The 26,778-nt window shown below is 38.3% G+C and overlaps 1 protein-coding gene across 12 annotated transcripts in view; it reads left to right on the top strand.

Moving 5' to 3' along the window:
• Positions 1-26,778, top strand: part of SOX5 (SRY-box transcription factor 5) — a 297,460-nt gene that overhangs the window by 204,510 nt on the left and 66,172 nt on the right. For all 12 annotated transcript variants that reach the window (XM_074871425.1, XM_074871433.1, XM_074871432.1 and 9 more), the window contains exon 8: positions 4,357-4,442. In XM_074871425.1, coding sequence (XP_074727526.1) covers positions 4,357-4,442 — 86 coding nt within the window. The remainder of the gene's footprint in view (positions 1-4,356; positions 4,443-26,778) is intronic.

Here is a 26,778-nt window from a genome sequence, read left to right as displayed (position 1 = left end):
AAAGAGTGGTTTAGAAGTGAATGTACTTCATGAAAAATCCTCTTGTAAGCAAGATCTTGGAAGATTTTTTTGGGCAAGGATGAAGGTGTGATTTGAAATTGAAAGAAGTTGCAGCGCATAAATTATCAGGAAAGAGGTTCTGGGTATGTTTGTGGAAGATGGACCAAAAGAAGGATAGAGAAATACAGAATTGGCATGGAATTGAGGGTTCAGCCTTGCCTTCTTTCTTCCCTGAGCCGCTGGTGTTCTCCTTTGCTCGTACCAACACCTCTAATACACCCCATCAGCTCCCTCAGGCTGACACATCCCATTCACTTCTTTAGGTGCTGTATCACCAGTACATACGTCCTTCTGCTCTTTGCATGTAGTCAATCTTGAATAATTCTCTTTTTCAAAATTATATCACTTAGTAGCTGGGAAACAATCATATATTAGAGAAGAATATGTCAGCTAATAAAATAATTTTTACCTTGCTCTCACAACAAAAATCCCAGCCTTTGACCTGCTCGATTTTACCATATAGTGTACTAAAGAAAAGCAACAGCAAAACTTATCTCTGATGCTTTGTTTATAAGAAAAGCCCACACATAACGAGAGACAGTTGGGAACATGAAAGGACTGCATAAACGGTTTCTTTTGGTAGCTGAAAGATGCAGGGAGGTACATTCTTGCCTGTGTGCGTTAGTAGCTTAATAGTGAATTTTGTAAATTGAGATTTAATATAGTTGTTCGAGAATTGATTGGTGTTTTCAGTGATTCAGACTTGTGAATAGCTTGGGAAATACCTATTTCTAATAACTCTGTACTTTGCCTCACATTCCTGAAATGTTCCCAGAGCTTGGGAAAAAAATGTAGCAACTTTTTACGTCTAAAAATATGATATTTTCTGAAGAAGTAATGAAATAGTTAAGACATGCATTTCCCAGACTTCAGAATTAACCAAAACTACTCAGGCAAAACCTTCAGTCTGATATGGGAATAAATTCAAGGGCAGTAGACAGATGTATCATGTTCTACAGTAACAGCAAAGTGTGAGAGGTACATATTTATCAGAGCAGACTTGAGGCATTTGTTAGTATTTTAAGGGGTGACAGTTGCTCCTGCACCATGTGATGTGAGTATGTAAGTGCTTGGTCTCCTCATTGATACAGGGCCTGGATCCTTCCCTGGGAAGGGCACTGTCTGAAGAGTTGTCTGTGGGTTTTAATCTTGGGTCTCCCACTGGCCTGTTGAGTGACCCAGGGCACGGCACAGCACAGCATTTGAGCATATTCCTTGCTCTTTTGTGTTTTGTCTCCTGTGGACAGGAAGTTCCTCCAGACAGGGCAGTCTTTTGTTAGATGTTTGTACCTGGGCAAACACAGTGGACTGCTAACCCTGATGGTGTCTCTGCTCGTTATTGTATCTTCCTCCAACTGCTTTGCTGCTACTGTGTCTGCACCGTGGGAGCAGTAATGTGGGTATATACTGTGTGTGAGTAGCACTTGTGAAAGAGCTGCAGCACAGGCAGGGAGTGTACTTTTCTTCATAAAAAGAATCGCTGAACTCCTACAATAAGCACAAGATAGTAGAGGACATTACCAAAGCATAACAATGCAAAGATTCATTATACGTTACAGAAGCCTTTCAGATTTGTTTGTTGTTTCTGTTTGTTAAAAATGTTTTGGAGCACTGGAAAAATGTAAAACCCTTTGAAGAGTGAACTAACAAAAAAACCCCTGGTAGACTGCAGAGCCTAGCTCTGCACAGCTATAATCTGTTTTTAGGATGAATTTGAGTTTTTTCCTTAGAATTCTGAAAAACTTTGTTAGCATGTATTGGTGTAGTAGTTGCTTTCTAGCATGGTCTCCTAAAGAGTCCCAGAGGTGTTACCTACACCACCAAAGCCAGCGGTTGCAACCATGCATGTGGCTATGGGGTTTTCACATGGCCATGGAGACTTTAGCATGTTCTTCTGTCACAAGCATCTCCTTGGTATATCTGCCAAACAAACTGTAAAGGATAGGAATTACCACAACAGATGAGGTATGAGAATCTGCTTGGCTGTTTAGGAAGGTGAGAATAGTGGGATTTATGAATTCCCATGAAGTTGTGGGAAGATGGTCTGAGGCTTATACATGCGTGTAGAGAGAAGGGGAATGTGAGACAGTACATTGAAGTTAATCTTGTGATATGTATTTAATACATATTGTGATATGTTTTAATACAAATAATTTGTAACTACAAATTTTCATGGGCTGTAAAATACAAATAGTTCTTAACTACAAATTTTCATGGGCTGTAAAATAAACATTCTAGTGAGAAACTTTTTCCCTTGTTCTTTTCTTTGATGTTGAGAAATTAATAATTTTATATTCTTGCATGGCTGGTTCTTGAACAAAATGTCCTCTTCTAGAGAGGAGTCTTTCAGAATGATACTGGGATTCGCCTTGGAGCTACTAGTGGTGTAGAAGCAGCTAAACACCATTGACCCTGAGTCTTTGACCACCATCTCTTTTTTTCTCCATATCTTCACATGTTTAAGGCCCACTGCTTGGGTCACAAGATGACCCTCTCCAGAAAATTTCAAGTCAGAGAAATGTTTAATTCAATCCATGATGTGGAACAGAAAGTGGATGACTCAGTTAAAGCCAACTGGAACATGTGAAATGCCATCCTCTAGGGAAAAAAAAACAAGCAAGTCAGGAAATCTGTTGCCCATTGACAATAAATAAATAAATAAATAATGGCCTGGTGTTGGTGCAGACACTTATGAATGGGGATGCCTGGGTGGACCTTTGGATTCCCATTACTTGGCTGGCCAGCCTTAATAAGACTGTGAGGCTTCAGTCAGCAAACAATTAAGATGTTCTTAAATATAAGCAGGCATGGTTATTGAAATTAAATATCTGTTAAGATGCTTTGCCAGCCCAGTTTTTTTCTGGCCCTTCCTTTCTAGAAGTTATGGTATTTAATTCTTAACAAGAGATCAAAATGCTTGAATGAAAAGATCTCTGTAAAGAAGGTTGCATTATAAAAGGAAAAAATAAACATTAGCAATTATTTCAAAACACAACTTATTTCTACATTTCAAAAACATGAGATAAATTTCTTTCCCTTTGCTGTCTCCTGTAACTTAGGCTTGATACCATTATAAACTTAATTCAATAATAACTAATAGTGATTGTACACAACAGTCTGCATTGCCTTCTTAATTCATCTTTTTGTTCCCCAGTTCACTCAAAAAAGCACAATAAAGGAGGAAGACTTCTAATGTACCTCTCTAATGAAATGTACAGGAACATTTAGGTAGATTTTCCTGATACTGTGTTCTGCCTTTTCCATAGTCTCATTTCAATTGGCTTTTCTAATGCTACAGAAATCATGCACGCTACTAGAACTACAGAACGCTGCTCTGGTGATCCTTATTTGAGTGGAAAGTGTTTAAACATTTTATCATTTAGAGAAGCATTATAGTGCATGTAACATTTTTTATTATTTTTTACCAGTTTTCTTAATGGTTTTGTTGATGGGCTAGTATGAAGTTTGTTTTAAGAAATCAGATACGTAAGGAGTGACCAAAAGTGAGCACTCCATAATATTAAAACATGCCTGTCTCCATTTTGATTTTTGCCATCTCAGGTAGTTTTTCTTTATAAATGCCTGCAATTTTTTCTTAAACCTTTAGTGGGTCCCTTTGTCTCATTGAGCACAATGCAGTCCTTACTAAAACTGAAGTAGTTTTCCCTCAGAAGCAAAATTGAATCACAAGTCATGAAGTGGAGTTGGCGCGGGGATTTTGGAGGCTTGCATCTGATTTACTTAACTTCACGTGCTTTTTCCTGTTGCAGGATCAAACCCTGAAACTAAAGCAAGATTTTTTTACTCCCCGAAAAGAAAGGGAGTGCCATTTCTGATCTGTGTGAGGCTCAGTTTACTAACAGTGAGCAGAGTTTGGTTAACTTCATATTCTGGACAAGCTTGTAAATTTGTCCCCTTCTAATGCTGTGATCTTATCAAGGTTGTACTGTTTTCCTTTTCTTCTCCACCCCCATCTTCTTTCTTTCTTTCCTTTTTTTTTTTTTTTTTTTGAAGTGCAGCCTTCTGATCAATGTGCACTTTTTTTTTTCCATTTCCCTAAATACATCATGAAAAAGGATGAGGTTTCCGCCTTAATTGCTTGTGCCTTTTATTCACATTCCTCTCTCAGCCAGAATTGTGAAAAGAGTGTTAGTAAAAGGCTGCACAATAGAGCTTTTCATTAGGCCTCAACAAGGCACACAAAAGAAGGCTTTTGGAAAGAGTGAATGCAGGACTTTAATTTGCAGGTGGAGAGTAGATAAAAGGTGCTGACGCCTCTATTATTCTCTTACTTAGGTGACCCTTACCCCGTTCAGCTGATCCCAACTACCATGGCAGCTGCTGCCGCAGCAACACCAGGCTTAGGCCCACTCCAACTGCAGGTAAGTCCGAAAACAATGCAGAAGAGGCAAAGGTTAAGTAAATATGAAAAACAGTTTTCTCTTCCATTTGAACACAATGCAATTAACAGGGGTTTTGCTCTGTACTCTTCACATAAAATTTGCATCTGAAGCAAAATAATCGTCAAATCACATACGTTTTCCTTTTATGTTTAGGGAACTTCTTGTTACCTTTTTGTGTCTTTCTTGTCAATTTAACTACTTCTAGGTTTATACTTCAGATTTCCACAGAGCAGTATGTTTGCTTGTCTTCTCTGTTAGATAGTTCTGACGCAGGCTGTAAATTCTGGCTAGGTGTAAACCAGCGAAAGGAAATGTATTGCTGGGCAGAAAAGCTCTGTCCTGACAGGCACTTTTAAACTGCTTAAAAGTCGCTTAACGTGATTATGTCCTTTTAGGCTGTAAGCTCTTCAGGGCAATGACTGGCCCCTTCTACAGTGTTTTATGGTACCCAGCACATTTTAGGCACTGCTGTAGTGCAGATAATTAGTGATTATACTAATTTAACATAGGCAATTAGAAAACAGGTGGAAAGATACTAAAGAATTTTTTTTGAGCTACGTGAAAGGGTTGGCCTGATAGCCATATGTATCTGATTCAAAACTCCCAATATCATTCTAAATTTTGGAGGTATTAGGGTGTCCATGGGTCTTAATGACGGCGGTGCAGATGTTCCTCAGATATTCCTGATCAGCCCTTGTCAAGTCATTGGAATTAAGCAAATGTGATGTTCATGTCCACAGTTTGAATTTTGTTACCTGCCATGTATGCTTTCCTGGTAGGATGAAGCTGGGTAAAATTTGGGACTAAAATGAAATGAAGATCCAAATCATCTCTAGTTCTGCAAAGTCTGGATTGACACTCTTCTGCAGAAACAAAAAAAATCCCATACTCTTCATTGCTAATTCGTCTCCCCACTCATTATTTGCCAAGTCACATGGAAAAGCAGAGCTTTATACCTGCTTGAAAAAGCTTAGCATTTATAAACAGTACTTCTAAAATGCATTCTCAAACTCAGTTTGGCCAGCATCAGTATGGAGTAGACTCTCTGCAACATCAAATATTTCAGTTTGGCCAGCATACGAGAGCGTGGGACATAGTTCTGGGGAAGATATTTTTTTTTTTTTATTTTAACACAGCCAGCGGAAGTTAGCTGAGTTTCACAGAAATAGCTGCCAGTGTGTAAGCTGACACATTCCATGCACCACAGAGGTTAATACATTCATTCCTATTGTGCCTTTGTATGAAAAGCTACACTGTCTGTGTGTTAGTTTCTGATTCTGTGAGTTACAAATCCCGTAGACGGCTTAGGAATCATGGGAGCCATGAAAGTCATCCCTCTGAAATGAATTTTGAGGAGTAGTGTCAGTATTGATAAAGTGCTTATCATGCTCATCATGTGCTAAACACACATGAACACACATATGGAAAAAAGAGGGGAAAAAAGGAAAAACAAAAATGAAGCTGGCTATCAATGAGAAACTAGAATTCTGAGTGACATTCTCCTTATTTTTACGGTCTTTCAAGCTAGTCCTAAAATAATGCACCGGTGCTCCAGTTAGTTGAGAGGATGGTTTACTTTCATTTCAGGACCAGCTTTGGGCTGTATTGCTGTATGCAGTGTGCTGAAGTATTCTGATTAAAATAGGCTTTATCACAATGACAGTTTCCTTATAAAAAGGTGGGCTTTGTGCAAATGTGACTGACTTCATAAGTATCTTAAGATGAGTTTAGGTTGTGGAAAATTTGAAAACTTCAAAGGCCTCTTGTTTCTGTGCAAAGAGAACATTAAAATGAAAGTATTGACTGAATTCACCTATGTTGTTTTGCTGCATGTTATTTAGTCTGGAATTACAGAGAGAGTTTGGCAGCCAGTCAGTGGGAGAAGTTCAAATTACTAACTCTGTAGACTCCTTCACATCTTTGACTTGATCTCTTAAGAGTGTGCATATGCTGGAAAAAATTTAAAGTTGTCTTTCTTCACATCTTAACAGTGATTTCTTAACAGTGATTTTTAGCTAGAGCCACAACCTGTCTAATAGAAATTGGACATGCATCTTAATTTCTGGTGTCATTTGAAAGAGTCAGTTAGGCTAGATGTGCTTTGAGAAAGGTTTCATGATATAGTACTCACCCATGCTGACATGAGTGGAGCTGAATCTAGCATAGCTGCTAGCCTGGAAGGATTGTGCCTTCCAAACTCTGTTCAAATCCAGTTGAACTCAGTGATGACTGTTTCTTCAGTCATGAAGAAACATTCATGAAATATGTCATGAAGAACTGATCCAAAACCACCTTTAAATGTCATGAGTGAGTGTGCAGCCATTATAGTCTCTTTCAAGGAGGAACTCTTCTTACCTCAGACGTTCCCCTTCATTACATATAACCATAGTGTTCCCTACCAACTCTCTGTCATCTGGTCATCAGACAGTAGAAGGTCAGAAAAGTACAATGTTCCTTCTTTTCTTCTTTTGCTATCCTCTCTATCACTCATCTTTCAGGTTTTGTATACTGAAAGCAGTAGTTTTCAGGGGAGATCAAAGAACCTGACACAATGCTTAGTTTGTTGCTCCCAGCAGAATTTGGTACACAGTGTTATCTTTGTGAAGACAAAGCCAAGGAATTTTTCTTGTTTGTTTGTATAGCCATAAACATCCCTTTGTTATTTCATTAGAGAATTTTATGTCAGGGCATGGCTTTAGTAGTGTACTGTGAGATCAACAGGAAGTACTTTTTTATCCCTGATTGTCAAAATTGACTTTTCTTTTTTCTAAATGAAATGCATACTGTACTTGCAGAACACCTAACACCTGATTGTTTTCCTGTGGCAAAGATACTCTTTGTCAGTGAAAATGTAATCTCTCATTTTGAAATGCCCTGTTGATTCCCACTGACGGGTTTGTAATCTGAAGCCCTCTGTTTCTCTCCCTGCCTTTGAGTCCCCACTGGGGTATACAGATTCTGTCATCTGATATCTGCCACAATTAGCCATATGTGATTGTCTTTATTTCCAGTATCCACAGAGAGACTAATGACTCAATAAGAATGGAAACTAAAACTTACATTGTTAGATGTCACAAAAGGAGTAGATGGATGGGGCCATGTTGGAGAAGCTGGAACTAACATGATGTGTGCTTGAATGTGTTCTCTGATAAAGGGCTGTCTATCAGCCCTGCATACTCATTCATACCCACATTTAATGATATAAATGCCACTTGAAAAGAAAGATTTTAGCTTTCCTCCATTAATGAGAAGATTCAGTCCCAAACATTGTGTGAAGTGTAATTTTAAAATGCACCCTCATTGCAGTAAAATCCCTCTTGGTTAGCATGTGAGTTTCTTATGTTTTTTCCCCCTGTAAATTTCATATATTCTTCTTCTTCAGGAGTTACGCAGCATGGTGATTCTGTTTCAAAGAGCAAGAACAAAACTGAATGTAGCCTTGCCACTGTTTCACTGAGTAAGGCTAATGAATCAAAAGTACTGCTGTATGCCATATATGAACATGATGTTTTCCTGTATGGTTCAGCAGATGAGGAAATGAAATTCCTCCATCTTGAAGATCAGCATTTAAAGCTGTAAGCATAGATACCATGTAACAAGTTTTGCACAAAGTAAACTGGAGTGATTATTCTAATAACGGGTCATCTTCAGTATACCTAGTATAAAATAGATGTTTCCAGAAGTATGAGCAAATTCTGTATAAAATGCTATCTGGTGGTTTCTTTTCAGAGAAAAAAGTAATTCCTGAGTGCTTTCTAAGCATTAGGAAGCAAAGGACCTGATCGCCTGATCTGAAAATTGAGAGGAGTCTGCACCATGGGGAGTGTGAATGATTCAGAGTTCCCAGATTGTTTGTTTGATAACCAAATAGTGGCAACGACTGATTAATTGGCAGTAATACAAATGCTGTATATACCCATAACTATATTGAAAGATAATGCTGCACGTATAATGACAGCTGCCCGTGTAGTGTTACTATATGGACATTTTGTGTCCTGTCAAAACAGTATAGCAGTCTGATGTAATACAGACTTCCTGCAAACATCTACTCTTGGAAAAACACCCCAAAAAGTTTTGAGTGCCCACATTCAAACTTTCTTCCCTCTTCATCTTAGTATGAAACTGGACATAATGATTATTGGAGATTGTGTTCAATATTATGACCAAACCTGTCACTATACAGATGAAGAGAACCTCATGTCAGCATACGAGTGTGAAAGCGTTAGCTGGGTCTCAGTTCTGAAGACCTGCCATTTGAAGAATCCTGATTGATTCTCTTAGCTATTTGTGTAAAGATGATGAGCAGATTTAGACCTCAAACATACCTGGAAAAACAATTTCGCCAAGTTTTTTAGTCTGCACTTTATTCGTTAAGTACTTGGATCAATTTTTTTTTCTTACTACAAACCTATTCTTCTCAGTGGTTTGGGAAGATACATACCAAGGACTGAATTTCAGTGGAATTTAGCATACGTTGTCTGGACCACATTTGTAGAAGAATTTGGGCCAGGTGCAGTCACTGACGTAAGTGGCTAGATTTTGAGAAGAATTAAACCCATTCAGAGTTTGATTGCTTCTCGAAGTTGTTCATCTTGCTGTTACTTAGGTGTCTGACTCATTACAAATTTTCCTTTGGAAAACCTTGCTTCTAGATATAATTATCTGTAGTCTCCATGTTTGTTTTACTTGAAGGAAACGGAAAGGATAGAGCTATTTAACAAGTATACAGTGACTGATCAGAAGATAGACTGTTCCAGTGGTCGTATGAGTATTACATAAAACATCTGTTGCCTATGAAACAAAAATAAAGTATAAGGACTGCCTGCTCAGTCAGATGCCATTTTTTTTCTTACATGCTAGCTTCCCTTTGGCTTCTGCACCATTACAGAGATGAGCTACATCTCTCCATGTGACTGTTCAGGTTATTTCTCTGAAGTATCTCCTTAAGTTTCATTTGAAATGTTGCTGATGATAGAACTTTCCTTCTCTCTTAAAGAAATGGCACTATATTTTCATGCATTAATTGTCAAACTTCTTTTTTTTTGTCATCTCTCTTTCTGATTTCTTACTATAATCTCCAGACATAACCAGTTTTGACTAGATTAAGCAGTTGGCCTTACAGTATTACAATGCCTCAAATCTGTGAAAGAAGACCCTGAAAAAACTGTTTGAATACTGTAGTGATACATCTGAATACTAAGAGCTTGATTCTTTCCTTGTATTGGGGAGCCAACTTGCCAGCACTGCAAAGACATACGAATTATTTCTGATTGAGAAGAAAAGTCTGATGCCCCATTATTGTCTCTATGGAATGTAGCCAAGAGACGGCAATACTTTATCCATTATTCATTTACTTTGCAATCTACACTCATGACCTCTTTGGGTTACTACTATAACCAATTCTCTGCGTACAAGAAGGTAAACCATTTCTTAGCAGTGCAAGGTTATCCTTCTATTTGTTGGGCACTGTCTACCTTTAAATACCATTTAAGCTGGCTTTTCAACAGTGAGTCAGTATCCTTTCACTGTTTGCTTTTCTACTTTACCTGTTCTCATTAATAGGACTCTGACTTAATTTGTAGGGAATGAATCATTAGTCCACAGTTTAATTGCAATATTATAATACTCATGCAATCCACTTAAGCATGAAAAAGTAGAATTAGTTTTTCAGTGTGAGCACACACATCTGGGGAAAAAAACAGCTAAGTACATGAAAAGCAACACTTCTCACTAGCATAACCAAAAGATGGCAGTTGTCCATCTGCCATTAGCTCAGTGTATTGCTATGCTGTTTCTGATGGCCATCACAAATAATGGTAATAATAGGAGTAATAAAACAACATAATATGTATACGTTTTTGTTGGTTGCCCTTTTAAATGGTTTTTAAAATTCCTATGCTCAGGCGGATTCTATATTCCCTACTTCTGTCCACCACTTGTTTCTGGCTTTGTAAGTGAATGTGTTGGCCACTAGATACTCACCACCTGTTCTGCAAATGAGTAGCCAAGATGGCCATTCTAAAAGAGATCACTGAAGACCTAGGTCCAGTTCTTCAGCTAGAAAAATGGGGCATAGTACTCTTCATGTAAGTGAAGCTACAACCATCTAAACAGGGTGAAGATCTCTATGTGGGTGTGGGGTAAGTTGTCTTTGAAAATTTGAACTTTCTAGTATTTCTTACTTACAAAGTCTTTGTGATGATTTAAAAATATTTGTTAAACTGTATAACTAAGGTGTGGGTTGAGGGCCCGTTGATTGCCAAGAGCATTTTTGAGCAATCCCTATGTTTTTAAACAGAGAAAGATCCTCCCAATTAACTCAAAAGCAAGCCTCATAACACCAGGATGCAACTAGTCCTCACTTTCTGGATACCAGCTGAGATCTAGAGATTGTGATGAATTGTGTAAAAGCATGAACCACAAAACATATCAGCTCAAATAAATCTTGTTCATGGTGGGTAAATGTGCTTTGTAGTTGGTGTCTAAATAGCCCATACTTGCCTTTGATAGTATCTTATACAATGTTATGGGTAAACTCATTATGTTCTATCAAAATAGATTTGAATGGAAATCTTGATTACATCATTTTATCAGAATTCAACCAATTTATGACAGACAGTCATTATGACAGACTATATATAAATGCATTGTATTTTATTGAGCACGGTGGACGTTTACAGGCAGTAAATACACATGGTAAAACAATATCATGGCTACTCTGTGGGTTGTCAGATTATAACTCCCTCCCCAGCCCTCCAGGGGAAGGAATTAGCAGTGGTAGCATATTCTTTTTATCTAGATTAACAGTCCTTTCTGCATAACTTTCAGATTCCATCCATATCTATGAAAGATGAAAAAGACTGAAAAATGACCAGCCTATCTTCCTTCCAGTTGTAACTCAGGCCTGCTGTTTGCTAGCAGACCTCTGTCTGCATGAGTGAGTTTTCTTGTAGGTTAAAGAGACTGAATTCCCTCTTCCCCCTCCCTCCGACCCTGAGCCTGCAGGGCAGACAGACAGAAGCACACATATGATTAATACAGCACAGCTGCAGTAGTGACTCATTTGCATATGTATTAATAGAGGCAAAAACAACAATTCAGTTACATACAGAGACATTCTGCATACTAAAGAACATATGCAAATAGCCTGGAAAAAGTGCAGCCAGCATTTTCTCTGACTTTCCTGAGCCCATATGGGCTAGCATCAGAGCCTAGCAGTTTTCAAGAAATCCCCTTTAGGAAGAACCTGGTACAAGATGCTTATACAGCTATTACTCCTCCTCCCCCCACCCCCAGGTTCCCAGAAGGCATTTGACATTTGGACAATGGAAATAGCACAAGCAGTGTCTTTTCCATGTTATTTCGTATTTGCCAGCCTTCAGCTTCATATTGTTGTCTCTTTACATATAAGCCCAAGCATGAAGAAACCCAGTCCTTCGCCTTGTCTTACATATGCACACATTTATTCTGGTTTTCTTCTGCCTCTTCTCTTGTGCTGTTTCCATTTTCTTTTGTCTTTCTCTGTCTCAAGATTTCTCTTGACTTCTGTGAATTAGCAAAAGATGATCATTTCTGTCTTTTTCTTGTAGTGACCTTAAATACTCATAATAGTATAATTCAGTGATTTTCTGCTAGGGGGCCATTAATACTTTCAATGGGTCTGAAAGTTGTCTCAGAAAAGTTAACCTGTTGTAGATAGGCTTTTATATCATGATACATTGGTCTTTGTCTCTACTAAGAAGGTTGTGGAGTTCCCAAACCAAAAAGGTTGAAAAACACAGGTGTTAAAATAGTTCATACTACAGGTCATGCGGATCTTCATAACTGGTACAGAATCTGAGTCTAGTAGTAGAAACAGATGTTCTCTAAATCTCACAGGAATTTAATAGGCAATAGTTTTGAGCATCTTTCAAAAGCAGGTTGAAAGTATTTCAGCATTGGAATTTGGACTATAGGAAGGTTTACTTAAAGCTGTAAATAGATTCTTTAGCTATAAGTTATTCCCTATGTTAGTTTGTGTTATATCTAAAACACCAAGTATACTACACATATGTACTCGATATACTTCTTCGCACGGGCCATTCACACACTGTGATACACAACAAAATATTAGACCATAATCCATACAATTTCTGGAAAAGCGTGACATTTGACATTGTCCTTTATGGACTAGATAAATGGAGCTCTATTTCAACTTGAAAAGAGATAACAAGTCACTAAAAATTTTTGGAAACCTGACAAAGCCATTAAGATGCCCAACTGTCTTGTTTGGGTGTTTCAAGCAGTCTGAATTACTGGCCATTTGTTTGAAACATCTCTGCGGTGTGAGCAGGGAAAAATAGGTCATGCAAGAAAGAGTGTGTAACTGTCTGGCAAGCACACTTGCGAGGTCAGGTCATCCTTAATTTCTTTTCTCTCACAAAAATGTTACACTTCTTTCTTTTTGGGGTTAGCCTGACAGACGGAAGCAGATTACTCCTTGATTATTTATAAGGCATTAATTTTAGATGAAAATTGCTGAAGTAACTGACATCGTAAGTTGTTTTAACAGCCAGCAGAAGAGCCTGTTCGCAGATTGGAATATGACAGTCTTCACTTACACAACGTCCTGTCTAGGACAAAGTCTGAAGTGTATGAAAGAAGAGCAGACTTGAGAAGTGGAGGCATATATATCAGCTAAGACTTCGTTTATTCTTCTGTGCGATATAACTGGGACTTCAGATGGTTGGAATGGTGGTGTCAATGTTATAAATTCAACCAGCTGCAGGATAAAACCTGTGTCAAAATAGCAGCAGTGACAACACCTGTCTGCCAGAGTCTTAAACCAGAAGGGAAAAAACACCTGAGAATTGTCTTACAGTGCCCTGAAGTAGCTTGCATTGAGGAAGAAGTAAATAGCCACCTTTGTACATACAACTTGAGATAACCTAAATGATGCCTCCCTCCCTACACTGGCAACAGAGCAAACCTGTGAAGTGTTTGTGTTTCACAGAATGCTGTGTTTCATGGCTTACATTCGTTTGGAATTAGTTCTCCCTGGAAAGGTCTGTATGAAAAATCTGGTAACAAAACCAAAAAAAACATTTATTTTTTTTTTTTTCTATTTTGCGCCCTTTGCGCATTCCAGACACTGGGTTTTGAAATAGTTGGCTTACACTACTGGTTTTCCTATTATGTTGTTTGCTCTTTTCAGAGGGATGTTGCTGAAAAGAAGATTATATAATCATGCAAATAAGATTGTATAATCCTGAGCAAACGGTCCGGGGAGGCAGGAGGGGGAAACTGCAAACCACACTGAGTGGGGCTTGGCTCACTGCAGGGGGACTCACTCTGAAGCCATAAGCTGGGGGGTTATGGGCCTCCTGTAAAACATGAAAGCTGCAGTCAGACTAGTGAATTTTTCTGGATATTTTTGGAATTCATTGTCTTCATGCTGAGCTCTGCCAATAGTGCATATTTACAGTGCCTCAGCAGAACATCATGACAGACAAACACACAGGAAAACTGCAAATCACTAACATGCACACTCTTCAGAGCTTGCGGAACAATGCTACAAATAAGAACAGTGAGAAGAGCTGATTTACACAAAACTAACTACTTACTGACACTCACTTACTCCTTAGGTCCACAAATTAAATTACTACGTTTCATGCATCTCAAAAGTTAACACAAGAAAATCTCCCTTGAAATCTTGCTAGCTTTGTTGTACCTAGGTCATACGATGTCGTTTGTTGTTAGGTGCAGATTGGTATAATATACGAATGTGTAAGATTTTCAGTTTATGTCTTATTTCTTACTACAGTCTTGCTTATGACCGTCCCTTTTTCTGTAAAGTTTTAGGTAGTTTCCAATTGACAAGGCAGAATGGGATGGAAATAAACCAACAGCATAGTAAATGTGTACACGGGGAGAATATCACTGGCCGGTGATACAAATTTCATACAGCAGGAACAGTGCAAGCCATTAAAAGTTCTTGTGCTTTTATTCTCATCCTCTCTTTCATATGTCTGATTCCTTGCCAGGGTTGACTGTTACCAGCCAGGATTATTTTAGCATCTTTTATGAATGTAGGCTAATATTAGGCACAGTTTGAAACTGTGAAATACCTAGTTAATGTAGACTGTAGATCTAAGCATTAGATGACAAACCACTGAGGTCAGGATGCATGTTCTATTTCCAAAGTCATTAATTGAACTTAGCTCAATAGAAGATACCATAGTATCTGGAGATGTAACTTTCAGAGTGTTAAACTTAATAATTCTGTTGTACCTGGACACCATAAGCCTGTTCCTGAAGTTAAGTCAGAGTGCAATTATTTCCCCAATACCTAGGCTGTTTCCTCAAATTTCTTTTCTCCTTTCGGAGGTTCTTAATGTTTTCCACTCCAGAGGATTTTGTAAGATCAATATGAACAAGAAAATTGGGAGGCAACAGTACCTGTAGCTCCTAACAGTCCTCAAGGACTAGCTTTTATGTTCATAACCCACATGAGCTCTGCTGGTCTCTTGAGTTGGAGTCTAATTCCTAGACTAACTTTTAAGCATTCCTTTCACTTTGCAGAACTGACTTATTTGTTTGCCATTTTTTCCAATGGTCTGTTTCTGTTCCTGTCTGTTCATTAGATAGCTGAGGAGAAAAGTATTGCAGACTACTGGGTTTGGATTCCTTAACCCCTAAGCCATACAGACTGGTCACATCACAGATAACTTACCCAACCAGAAACATACTGCAAATTTGTTAAGTCATCTATCTACAAACTCTAGAATTATGGAGACCAGGGCTGTCAGCAAGCTGCTGTGTGAATTGTCTTTCCCTAATGGACACACATACAAATCAAATTAAAAAGCACAATTAAAAGCATGTATACAGGAAAGAAAAACATTTTAAAAGTCAGTGTGTGAGAAGCTTTGAAATCAGTATCCTATGTTTATCAATACAACAGGAAAGCAATAAGAAAGTTTTAAACGCTGTCATGGTAGTAGAAACAGATTTTTAAAAGCATTTGCCAGCTATGTCTGCACCTCTGCATCTTGCTGTTTAGAGTCATTGCTCTCTCTATTTAAAACCTGCATTACAGCAGAATCTTCTAGCCATATTGCGAGCTGTACTTTGGTTTAGTAACCACAGCTGTGCCACATACTGCACCAGCAGCGGCTGACAGGGGCAATCTGTTTGTGGCATACTGAGGAAGTCAAATTGTCTTTGGGGACTGCCGGGGAGTGGCTTTTTTCAGCTCCTTCCTACAGGTACAGTTTCTGTTTCTCCCAAAGGGGCCTGGGATGGCCAGTTTGCGTGCAAGGGAATGAGGTTAATCCCTCAGAGACGTGGGTGCCATGAGGGTTGGTACCCATCCCCATCCCTGATACACTCAGGGGCCTGAAAAGCAGCGTCCCTGCGTGCCTTCCCCCAGGTACCATGCTGGGGAAGGCTGGCTGTCCCCCAGCACACCTGGGCAGCAAGGCTAGCGGCTTTCTGCCCTTCAGAAGGTGAAGTGTCCACTCTGCAGGTTACACTTCTCTCCACACTGGAGTGTGAAAATAGCATCCAGTAACAAAGCCTTTTCTTTCTCTTTTCCTATTTTTTTTTCCCCCGTTCATGGCTCACAACACTTTACAGATTATAGCAGTGTGTTCTCCGTTAATGCACCAAAACATTACAGCTTGTGAGAGTGTTACTAAAGTGTTTTGGGCCATTACCATAGAATACAGCAGCATATTTATTTCATTAAGGGAACCAAATGGATCTAGCTGAATTTGGCAAAAGAACATGGCTGAAGTCCTTATTTTATCTCCGATGTTGATTTTACCGCTAAACTCTGAACTTCTGAAAATTTGAAAATTCACAATAGAAACACTAATAGGCATACTACGTTTTGTAGTAGGTTAAACTGTCTTTACATGATCTCTTGCTTTCTCCACAGTAGTTCTGCATTAGTATTTGTTCAGTGTTCCAACATTTACTTTACAAACTTGGGCTTATTGATGTTTAGGGTAAGCAGTATGTCATGTATGTATAGCTTATATTTAACTCACTCTCCTGCTGTGTCATCAATAACTGTCTTGGACTATAGTTTGGTTTAGGCCAATATACCCTACTCATCCCATTCCCATTATCATGGCAGCCTTGCTTCTTGCTCTGTGCTGGTCTGATACACTGGTGGTGAAAGTAATAATATGTGTGTTTGGATAAGGTTTTTAAAGAGGCCTGAAGGGATTTGGGAGCCCACGAATAATTAATTTCTTACGGTGGCTTTGAAAATAGGATATATGACATTCACACTTAATCCTTCCTCCTTTCCACAGCTGTTTTATTTTTCCTGTGATTAGTTTTGTGGAAAGGAAACAGTCATCAAAATTGTATCAGAATGTTTGATGGTGAGGTGGCGTTCATTCGGTAACTCAGTTTTCATTGGATACAGTGAAAGATGTGAGTACTCAGTGTTTCCTACCTCTGGTACAAGCTGGCCACTCTCACATTTGTGTGGAGCTTGTGTTTCAGTGCATGGTGCTTGCTTTCACTTTGAAGCGGGAAATAGAGAGAATGAGCATAATTTCCCAGCATTTCGTGTTGTGTACTAGGATATCATAACCCCTATACTTGTGCATTAGAATTTCATTATTGCACAGGCGTGGGACTCTGACCAAATTGAATGCTGCCTCAAAAGCAGTGCCGGGTACCCTGGTTTTTATCATACTGTGTGGGCATGGGTAGATGAACTTGTATACATGACCTCAGCTCAGACAGTAAAAGTTGGAGAAGAAGAGATTCTAAAATGAGCCATGGCCTACCCAGTTAAAACTCAGAGTGTTATGCTTAAATTTAAGCATTTTCTTAAGTCTGATTGATTATTTTCTTTTATGCTTTGCTTCATTCAGATAACTTCATTTCACTTCACATTAATTGCTGCTCTGAATCAGGTCCTTAATGGATGTAGGATAGGGAGGTACTTTTACGTCAGATGTTTCTTTCGTATCACGCTGTGTGGCATTACTGGTTTGATTTCACTAAAAGGTATTCACGATCAAGTGTAGAAAGGAATGAATACTTAAAAAAAATCAGGAAATGTTAGATTAAAAAAAAGCTGATTTGTCACTTTGCTCATTGACTATGAACTGAATAGACTTCTAACCCTTAAAATACTTTCTCCCCCCTTTTTCTTTTTATTGCCTGGAATCTTAAGAGCTTTATCATTTGCAGTCATAAAATGAAAATATACACCAAACCCTCAAAGGGCAAGTATGAAATTAAATTATATTTGGGCAGCTGTAACCTTTTAAAACGATCAGATTCCAGTTAATGTATTTCTTCCTGTTCCGAGTGCTGCCATGGTGTTTGATGGTGGGAAGCAGTCCAAAGGGCATTGGGAGATAATAAATTCACTGGAAATTTCACCCTGAGGCGAGCCTCGATACACCAAGGCTTCCATTTAGTGGGACTGACCTAAAAATCTTGTCACATCCAAAGGTCACTTAGGTTGGGGTTGGTGTGTCCCATCTATCTTTCCCTGGTGCAAAGAATGACAGCTGAGCTCATAAACAGTCATCAGAATATGGAAGACAAGCAGGGGGGAGAGGGAGGAAGGATAATACCACTGACAACTTCTTAGATTTCCTCTAAGTCAATGAGAATAGATACCATCTTTGGGGTTGCTTGTTTCTGTTACTGCAGATATGGCAATTCAATTTAAAGAGGTTACAGTTAACTGTGGAAGTCTAAAACAAGTGATTCCCCCCATGTCTGCAAATGCCACATAATCCTGCTAGTACACAGTATACTGTCCCTGAACATTTCATACTTTTTACCAGTCTTGTTAGTCAAAACCATTTACAGTTTATACAATGATTTACTTTCAAGGTCAAAAGTCTAAAAATCTGTCAGTAATGACACTGATAGAATCACTGTTCTTATAGATGACACCTAAGGGAAACAATTTGGACAATGACACTAGTTATAAACAGTACTTGGAAGGTAAGATATTTTCAGTCTTAAGAGAAAATCTGTGATGTACATACTCCGGGATGTTACTTATCCTAAAATCATTAAAATCAGTATAATCCTCCTACACAGTAAATTGAAGCAAGAGGCCTTTCAGGATTACTGTTTTCTTCCAGTCATAGTTCTTACTTCTGCAATGGGAAGCTCCAGTGGATCCTTCCTATGCTTGCAGTATATTAAATATTTGGGACAGGGCTTGGAGTTGCATAATAGAAGTATATTTGAAGGAAGAAGATCTAACTTATCATAATTGGTCTTGCTTAATTGGGGATGGTCCGTGCAGCATATGTCCCTTGTATCCTAATGGTGTGAATCTCCTTCTCAGAATTCCCTAAGAGGAGGAGAGAGGCTGTCTGCCAGTCACCACTGTGATGCAGGTGTCAAAGATTCCCTCTTCTACATCCTATCTTGGTTGGAAAAAGAAATTGTAGTTGGTGGTCAGTGTCCTCTTGAAATGTGTTAACACCCCACTGTTGGAAAAAGAATACTACGTATGGCATAAGCATTGTTCTGAGTCTTTTTGGAACATTAAATTGAAGATACAGTTTTAAAAGGAATGATTACATAAAATCAGTGTAACCTTGGACATATGAGAAAAAAATCAGAATGAAACACCCGTGTTCCAAAATTTGAAGATACTGAATAAGTTAGATATCTAACTCCTCCTGGGAGGTTGTTGACGTCTCTCCATGAGTTTTAGTAAATCAGATCCTTCCGAAGAGGATTGTAAATTGTATGTTCCTTTGCTTGTTAAAACTAAATGGAGTATAACTGTTATTTTCAGAAGTATTTCACACATTCTTACAAACATACTATATTTGAGGCAAACACAGTAAAGAAGGGCAAGATTGGCCAGCTGTCAGTGTTTGTCTTCATTTTTCTTGGGTTCACACTCTACTTTATGTTAACATATATGTTCTCTACACAAATCCAGAGTAATTTTCAGGCAACTTCGGGGGAGTTATATGCCCTTTCCCACATGTTCTGTGCTGAAAATGTAGGTGTATGCCTTACCAGTTGCACAGTTTTGGGGAAGACAAAGTCACTTTCCATCTTGTGTAGCAAGAAAAAAAGGAAATGTGTATTTTTCATGAACTTCAGAGAGAACAGATATATATTTCACTTGAAAAAATTCATCTGCTAACACAAAGTTTTAAAAATGACATAGACATGCTGAGCACAGACTAGCTAGTTTTTTTCCTGGTTTGTACTCAGGTTGGTAGGATGAGAATCATCTTTAGCCATGGGTGCCTAACATGTGTAATTCATCTGGCCTAAAGTTGCAGATTCCATTCTAGTTTTTATAAAGGGAGCTGAGGGTAATTAGCTCAGACCTAGTCAGGTGGATTCCCCACTTACCCCCACTTCATGCCACTTTTCTGCTGTGGTTCAGTTTCCTTTTTCATTTGCCCAGGCAATTCCAGTTGTAAGCAAGTAACAGTGGACAATAAAGTCAGAATATTTCTGTGATTGCTGGTGGAACATGGAGCCTCAAGGCCAGCTGACTTTGTATTTCTGTAGTAGTTGGAATTTGTGAAAGACGCTGAGTTGGAGTCAGTGCAGACAACTTTTTAACCACCAAATAAGTGTAGCTTCCCTGTGTCAGTGAAGTTTTCCATCCTTGGAAAGAGTAGATATCCCATTGTGCTGTTTAGTGCATTGCTTTCCTACATTATCATAGCCGTATTCATTCTGTTTCGTGCCAGGTGACTTCGGACAGTTGACAGTGATCCTGAAGTATGTTGATGTTGTTAAATGCATGATGGAAAGATAAATGGTGAGAATAAGGATTGTATTTAATGCCTGCGATAGTGAGAAGTGCTTCTATGTTACCTTAGATGCTCCTTTTATTGTAGTGAGTATGATCACTTTGACCAAAAGCCTGTATTAGGCCACGATATTAACAGGAGAAGTTGAGAGATATTTTACATTTGCTGACTTTGGCAAAAACAAGATGTGTCCCTGCGTAATGGAGGACTGTACTGTTTCTTGCATTATTCATGCTTCCCACACTGGAGTCACAAACATTGGGTAATGTTAATACTTGTCATGGAAAAATTTAATTGGCAGAAATGTTTAATATATTAGCGATAGATGGGAGGGCCCAAAGAGACCTTCCCTGTTCTGGATTGAAATGTGACATGTAATTAGCGATAAAAGAAGGCACTGTATGGAGCGTGTCATTGCTATACTGAGGGAAGTGAGTAGAATCCCTGCTTGACATTTCCCAGTCTTTCCTGAAATGGAGATGTATGTACCAGTTGCTAACTGAAGAAGCAATGAATACTGTTCACCCTCCCACTGTAATGAACAGCCAGTCTTGGAGCAGCATAAAAAGGGTCAGTCAAATAGGTCGTACATCATATGCGGAGACAGATGTTAGAACATATTGTAATGGATTGCTGTGCAGTGTATGAAGATGGCTTGTGGAGTACAGGGATCAGGGAGAGAAGCTATCAGCAATGTTTTCTGTCATGGTCACTGTAAATATCCAAATTTTTGAGGAAAACTTCTGAACACAGGAAATCAAAGCATTAGCTTTGTGGGTAGAATGACAGAGGTAGTAAAGGAATAGAAGCATGAGTCCCTCTGTAATACTTCATGTAATATGAATATGTCTAGGTATTATCTGTGCTCTGCCAAAGTCAGTGTTAGCCTTGGAACGTGTGAGTATTTTACCTGAAAAAAAATTACAGAGCTTCAGACTATATTAAACACAGAACTGTTAAAATAGCTTCTATTTTAGCAGCGCCCCTAATTCACACCCACTCAAACACCTCCTCGCTCATTAACCCCATCATCAGACCCAAGTAACTCAAGTGAAATGAGATGGCATTAGGAATGAGGTAATGAACAAAGATTTCTGGATAATGTTATTACTTCATGATAGCAGCTCTTGTTAGTGTGACTACAGTTAAGAGCTTCTCGGTATTTCCATTGCAAACTCTTTAGTACTCCCACCCCTTTTGCTTTACAGACAACTACTCAGCCAGAAAAATTTAAAATTTGATTTTACATCAATTTTGGCTGTTGTTTTGAATTGAAAAGAGTTTAGTGTTTTGTTACTGCTTTATAAAACATAAAAATTGCTGTTTTCTTCCCTCCTAATCCAAGTTTCCAGATGAACAATTTAAAATATGGATTAGCTGTTTTTATAACCCAGCCACATTATTAACAATTGAAAAATGTTTCCTAAGCATGCACACTAATTTCAGTACTTAATGTTTTTGGACAAGCAGATCCACCTTTATGTTATAAAAAATTCCATTCTAAAAATTGGTGCGAAGGGGACAGTTTTCAAAAAACACTGTTTTCGCTCAGGACTCTACAGTTTTTATGTCTTTCTTTAAAAATTTACTCAGTGCCTCAAAAAAATTGGGAAAATCAACTTTAATTAATAGTCATGGATGGATCGGATGTACTAATGGATTATAGAGCTTGTTATTAGTTAAGGAGTGTTAATATAGTGCACATCACTAGTTGTAGAATATGTAGCTATGTAGGATCCTTTAAGAGATGCATTTGAGATTACAACCCTGTTGCCAATGAATGGCATCCTTTTTGCCTGAAAAACAGGAGTTTGGAGAGATGTATTTCTGCATTCACCCTATCTAGACCTAAGAGCAAAATTCTGTAGCATTAAAGGAGAGAGAGGACACTTCCATATGGTTGCTGGGGTAAGCTGGAAGAGTCTGGGATTTAACAGCTTTCATCAGGATGGAAGGGTGGCAGTGGAGAAATGTGGAGAACGTTGCATTTCCCTTGGACAGTCTGATACTAAGAAGTAGGAAGCTCGCACTTGATATGGGAACACAAGGGTCCAGCAGCTCTTTGTTATCCATATGGACTGGTAAAACTAGAAGCAGCCATTGTATTCCTCTTAGCTGAGTGTAAAGTACCAGAGTTCATCATATAAGCTGCTCTTGTGCTTGGGTGATGCACAGCATGTGAAGAACATAAAAGTTAAAGACGTAATTCCCTTAAACTTCGATTATGTTATTGTGCCTACAGCTTCTTAAACCTTGAGTACAGCATGTGCCAAAAGAGGCATATTGGCATGAGTTTCAGGCTAGATTTAAGGCTTTTCATGCGTGGGCTGAAGTCTGAACATGCAGTGTCATTGGACCTTAGTGTTTGCGGTTTCATTGTAGTCAGAGTCAGAAACTGAATCCTGAGGGATTTCAGATGTTTTCAGAGACCACGTTTGGGGGAACAAAGTCTCTAAAAATTAAGAATTAAACTTCTGTATGTGTCCTAATGGAATACGCAAGTGTCATTCTTCCCATTACATCAGTGTAAGCATGGAAATAATGAGATGAACCAGAAAACAGCTTCTTATGTTATTTCCTGAGAAGTTTGCCAAAGCTTCACAGAGGTTTCAGGCTCTCTGGAGTTTTATGGGCTCCATTGGAGGGGCAGTATTACAGACCACACCCATTTTTATCATAAAATCAAAGAATAAAAAGATTGAACAGCTATTGAGCTGTTTCTGCTACTTCATTTTGGTAAAGGGGGACTTTTATATAATGAAGCAAACTCCAAAATAATTAAATTAAGGACTTTTCTTCTCTATTAGCTCTCCTCCACAATTTTAACAAATAATGGTGCTTTCCTCCACATACTCTAACATGACCTCTTTGTAGCTTCTCATCTCCTAACCTCAAGCATCCCCATTCAACAAATATGCATTTGATTTTTTAAGCATCTAAGTTATCCAGCTTATGGCAGTGGGGCTAGTTTGAACTCAGGCACTTCTATGGGTTTAAAGTGGATCGGACTCATTGTTGAGAACATTAGAAGGAGTCTGACCGTAGTGAAACCCAGATGGTCTCTGTTTTGGAACACAAATCAGATTTGTTCTGATTCAGTGAGGTTCAAAACGTTCTAGATCAAAGTTGGGCCAATTTCTGTGTCCTTGGTTGGAATTACAGTTTCCCTGCAGGTCTACTAAGTTTGATTGACCTTTTCTGCAGGCTTTGTCTTTAGTAATGCCTAGAACACAAACGCTCTGTGGTAGAAGTAGAGGGGATTCCATGTGGCTTAAAGCCAAAGGAAAATTACATGTGAGCTGGAGCTTTCCACAGTTCTTGTCATGAATTCTGCTCTTGAGGAAAGGGATCACAGTGGGCTGCTGGGAAGGAGAATGGTGCCCTGTATTTATACCATGACTTCATAATAGGATCCCATAGGACGAGGTAGGACTTGACAGCTTTCTGGAAAATTAAGCTTTTGAATGAGCTGAGTAGATGTCACTGAGCTCCTGTACACATCAGATAACCAAGGAACAATGTTAATTTATACTTCCAAGGACAACAGATACAGTTGTGTGGTACTCCAGGTTCAGAAATACTCTTAATAGGGAAGCAGACTAGAAAGAATATGTTTCTCATTTCACTGTTTGATATCATAGTTAACAAATGAAGGCATAACCATGGGGGACCTTTAGGAAATACACCGGGAAAATTATCCAAGTGAATTTTTTTCAACTCATTTTGTTGTTTAATTTCTTTCTTGTCCCCTCCCACACACTCTTAAGTTGGTAATGTGACACTGTTGCTTTTGGTAGGGGATTGTCATACTTCTGCTACCTTTGAGAAGGGACTTCAGTAGTTTAGGACTCTGTTCTTACCGCAGTTTGTCACAAAAGAGTTACTAGAGCAGGCTGAGTGCTGTGGACATGTGCTGCAAAATACCTATTTCACTACTTTATTCCTGAAGAAGAGGAGGGACAAGTCACCAAGGAATCTTACAATCATCAAGATATAAGAACCTGATACCATAGCAGCACTGAAGTGACAAATCCATGTTCCCAAAATAAGAAATGCAGTTGACCTTAATCTTTCTACTATGAGCTCTGCACTTAACTTCAGGAGAAACAGAGTGTTCAGATTTGAAGTAATTAATTCAGTATCAGTCCTAAAGCAGGCACAGAGTTTTCCTGACTTAATTCTCTGTTGAATGCAACAACTTAAAATGCAAACAGAAAATCTATAAATAAAAACTGGAGAAAGAGTTGCTTAAGGAGATGTGTATAAAATTGTGAAATACCTTAATTATAGCTCAGCATTCTGAAATACGTAGAACCTTATTTACAGTAATTCAGCTGGCAGTGTTTGCTTATTAACTACTCTAGTCACTTAATGGAAAACAATGAATGATTATATACAGTACCAGTCAAGTAAAGCAATGTAATATGAAATAAGTATTTTGTCAAATGGCCACTCATAGAATTTTGTTCTCTCAAATGGGAAATTACACTTAGGTGGAGTCAGGTGCTCTAAGCTACTTGCCAAAAGTCTGGATATATCAAAAAATAAGCTCTTGGGAAACATACCTGTGGTAAACAAATAGGCAGTAGTGAGATTTTTTCCTACAAGAGTATAACATCTGTGCCACTTTACTGACTTCAAGCTTCTAATTTGGAAAAGCTGTACTGGGACAGAAATCTCCATGTGGAACCTTCATACAGACACTTCATCTTCATTACAGAATAGTCAGCTCTATTCGTTATTACAGAATAGTCAGTGATAAAGGTAATGCAGTTTACAGAACAAATGCCCCTTCTTCTTAAGTTACACATCCCTGTTGTTTGTTGGTCTTCCACATTACCACTGCCCATCTTTACTGTATACTCCTTAAGGAGTACGCTGTCAAAAGTATGTCCTTACTTTAAAGAAATTCTTTTATCTTTTTTCCTAACAAAAGAAGTTCTGTTGGCATAAAAATAAATAATAGTAATGACAGCAAGAATACATTATATTCTGGTGCTGCACAACAAACTATAGGAATAAATTGTTCCTAGATTATTTTTTTAAATATGTACAATATTAATTACTTTCCTTGAAGGGGACACTGTTCATCTGCAACATTTCATCCAACAAGCTTTTTCCAGAAGACATTATCAAGTTTCCTCTCCAATATGCATTCCATATAGTCACTCTATTTCAATTACTGTCATATGGTGTGAACATGGTATGTATGAATATGTAGGCCACTTGGGCAGTTTTCCAGTTAAAAGCTCTTCATTTGTTAAGAGCAGGCAATCTTAAACACACTCTTTACAATGATATTTTATCACAGAAACTAACAGATCTTATTAACCTCTGATAGGAAGTGTCTATTGATAAGTTCCTACAGTTACATCCTGTAGAAGAATTGTCTTTTTGTTAAGGCATGGGACAAAGGAGCCATGAGGTCTAGGCTCTAATCAGGAGTTTCCTACAGTCTTCCTGTGTTGCCAGTCAGTTGATGTCATGGGTACTGATTCTCACCTTGCTAACGTTTGAGTGGCATTTATCCATTGACAGAATTAAAGACTGCTTTTCAAGGAAAACTGAATTTCTTAAAATTTTGTGGTTAGTGTCTTTCCCATAGAGGCTACTATAAGTACAAATATAGTTGTACTTTATCTAAAATGATTGTCCTATCCATCAAAATTACATTACTTTCTAACAAAACTCAGAGCTACCATAAATTGTACCTACATTTTTTACTTGCTTTGCTTGTAAAACAGCAGATAAAGCGTTGTTTTGAATGTATTGCGTGATGATAGAAGTCTTTATTACTTCAATGCAGACTTAAAGCTCATTCAGTTTTTCAGTGACCTGCACTCCAGCCTTGTTTCTGGATGCCAGGGATCCCCAGTTGGTCATTCCATGGAAGTTCCAAATGAGAAAAGAACTAGTGCATTCAGCCTGGCATGGGCAAAGCGGTCCTGTTGACTACAGTGAGATTATTCTCAGAAATAAGGGCTGCGGGCCTGGAACCTTAGGGATCAGCTAACAGAATCATATTTTGTGGAGACTTGTGGTTACTGGTTCTAAAAATGATGTTTTTCTAATATGAGAGAGATGGTGGTTACAAGGCAGTGCTTGTAACTTGCATGCAAGAAGTGTATAAATGAAGCCTTGTTCTGTTTGTGAATGCTTTACAGTTTTTCTAATGAGAACTTGTTTTTCTTAATGTTTCTTTCTAAGTCTCAGGTTTTTAAGGCTAGAGAGACTATTAGATTGTCTAGTCTGACAAAAAAATATGTAAAATATTATTGGGCATAATAAAACTCTTTGTTTAAAGTTCATCTTCCAGAAGCACATCTGATCTTGACTGAAACATCAAGAATCAAAACCTGCCATTTCTCTAGACAGTTCCTCCAGTTGTTACAAATGCTCTGATTAAAAGCAACATATTACTTATCTATTAATTTGCTTAGTCTTAACTTTCAAATATTTATTGTTGTTCCTTGATTCATGATTTACTTAATTGTCTTTCTCCCTTAGGCTAAATACAGAACAAAACTAGGATGAAAGTTTTCAAGGGAAGT

The sequence above is a fragment of the Strix uralensis genome, chromosome 5 (assembly GCF_047716275.1).
Source record: "Strix uralensis isolate ZFMK-TIS-50842 chromosome 5, bStrUra1, whole genome shotgun sequence".
Lineage (NCBI taxonomy): Eukaryota > Metazoa > Chordata > Aves > Strigiformes > Strigidae > Strix > Strix uralensis.
This window is presented reverse-complemented; position numbering and strand designations above follow the sequence as displayed.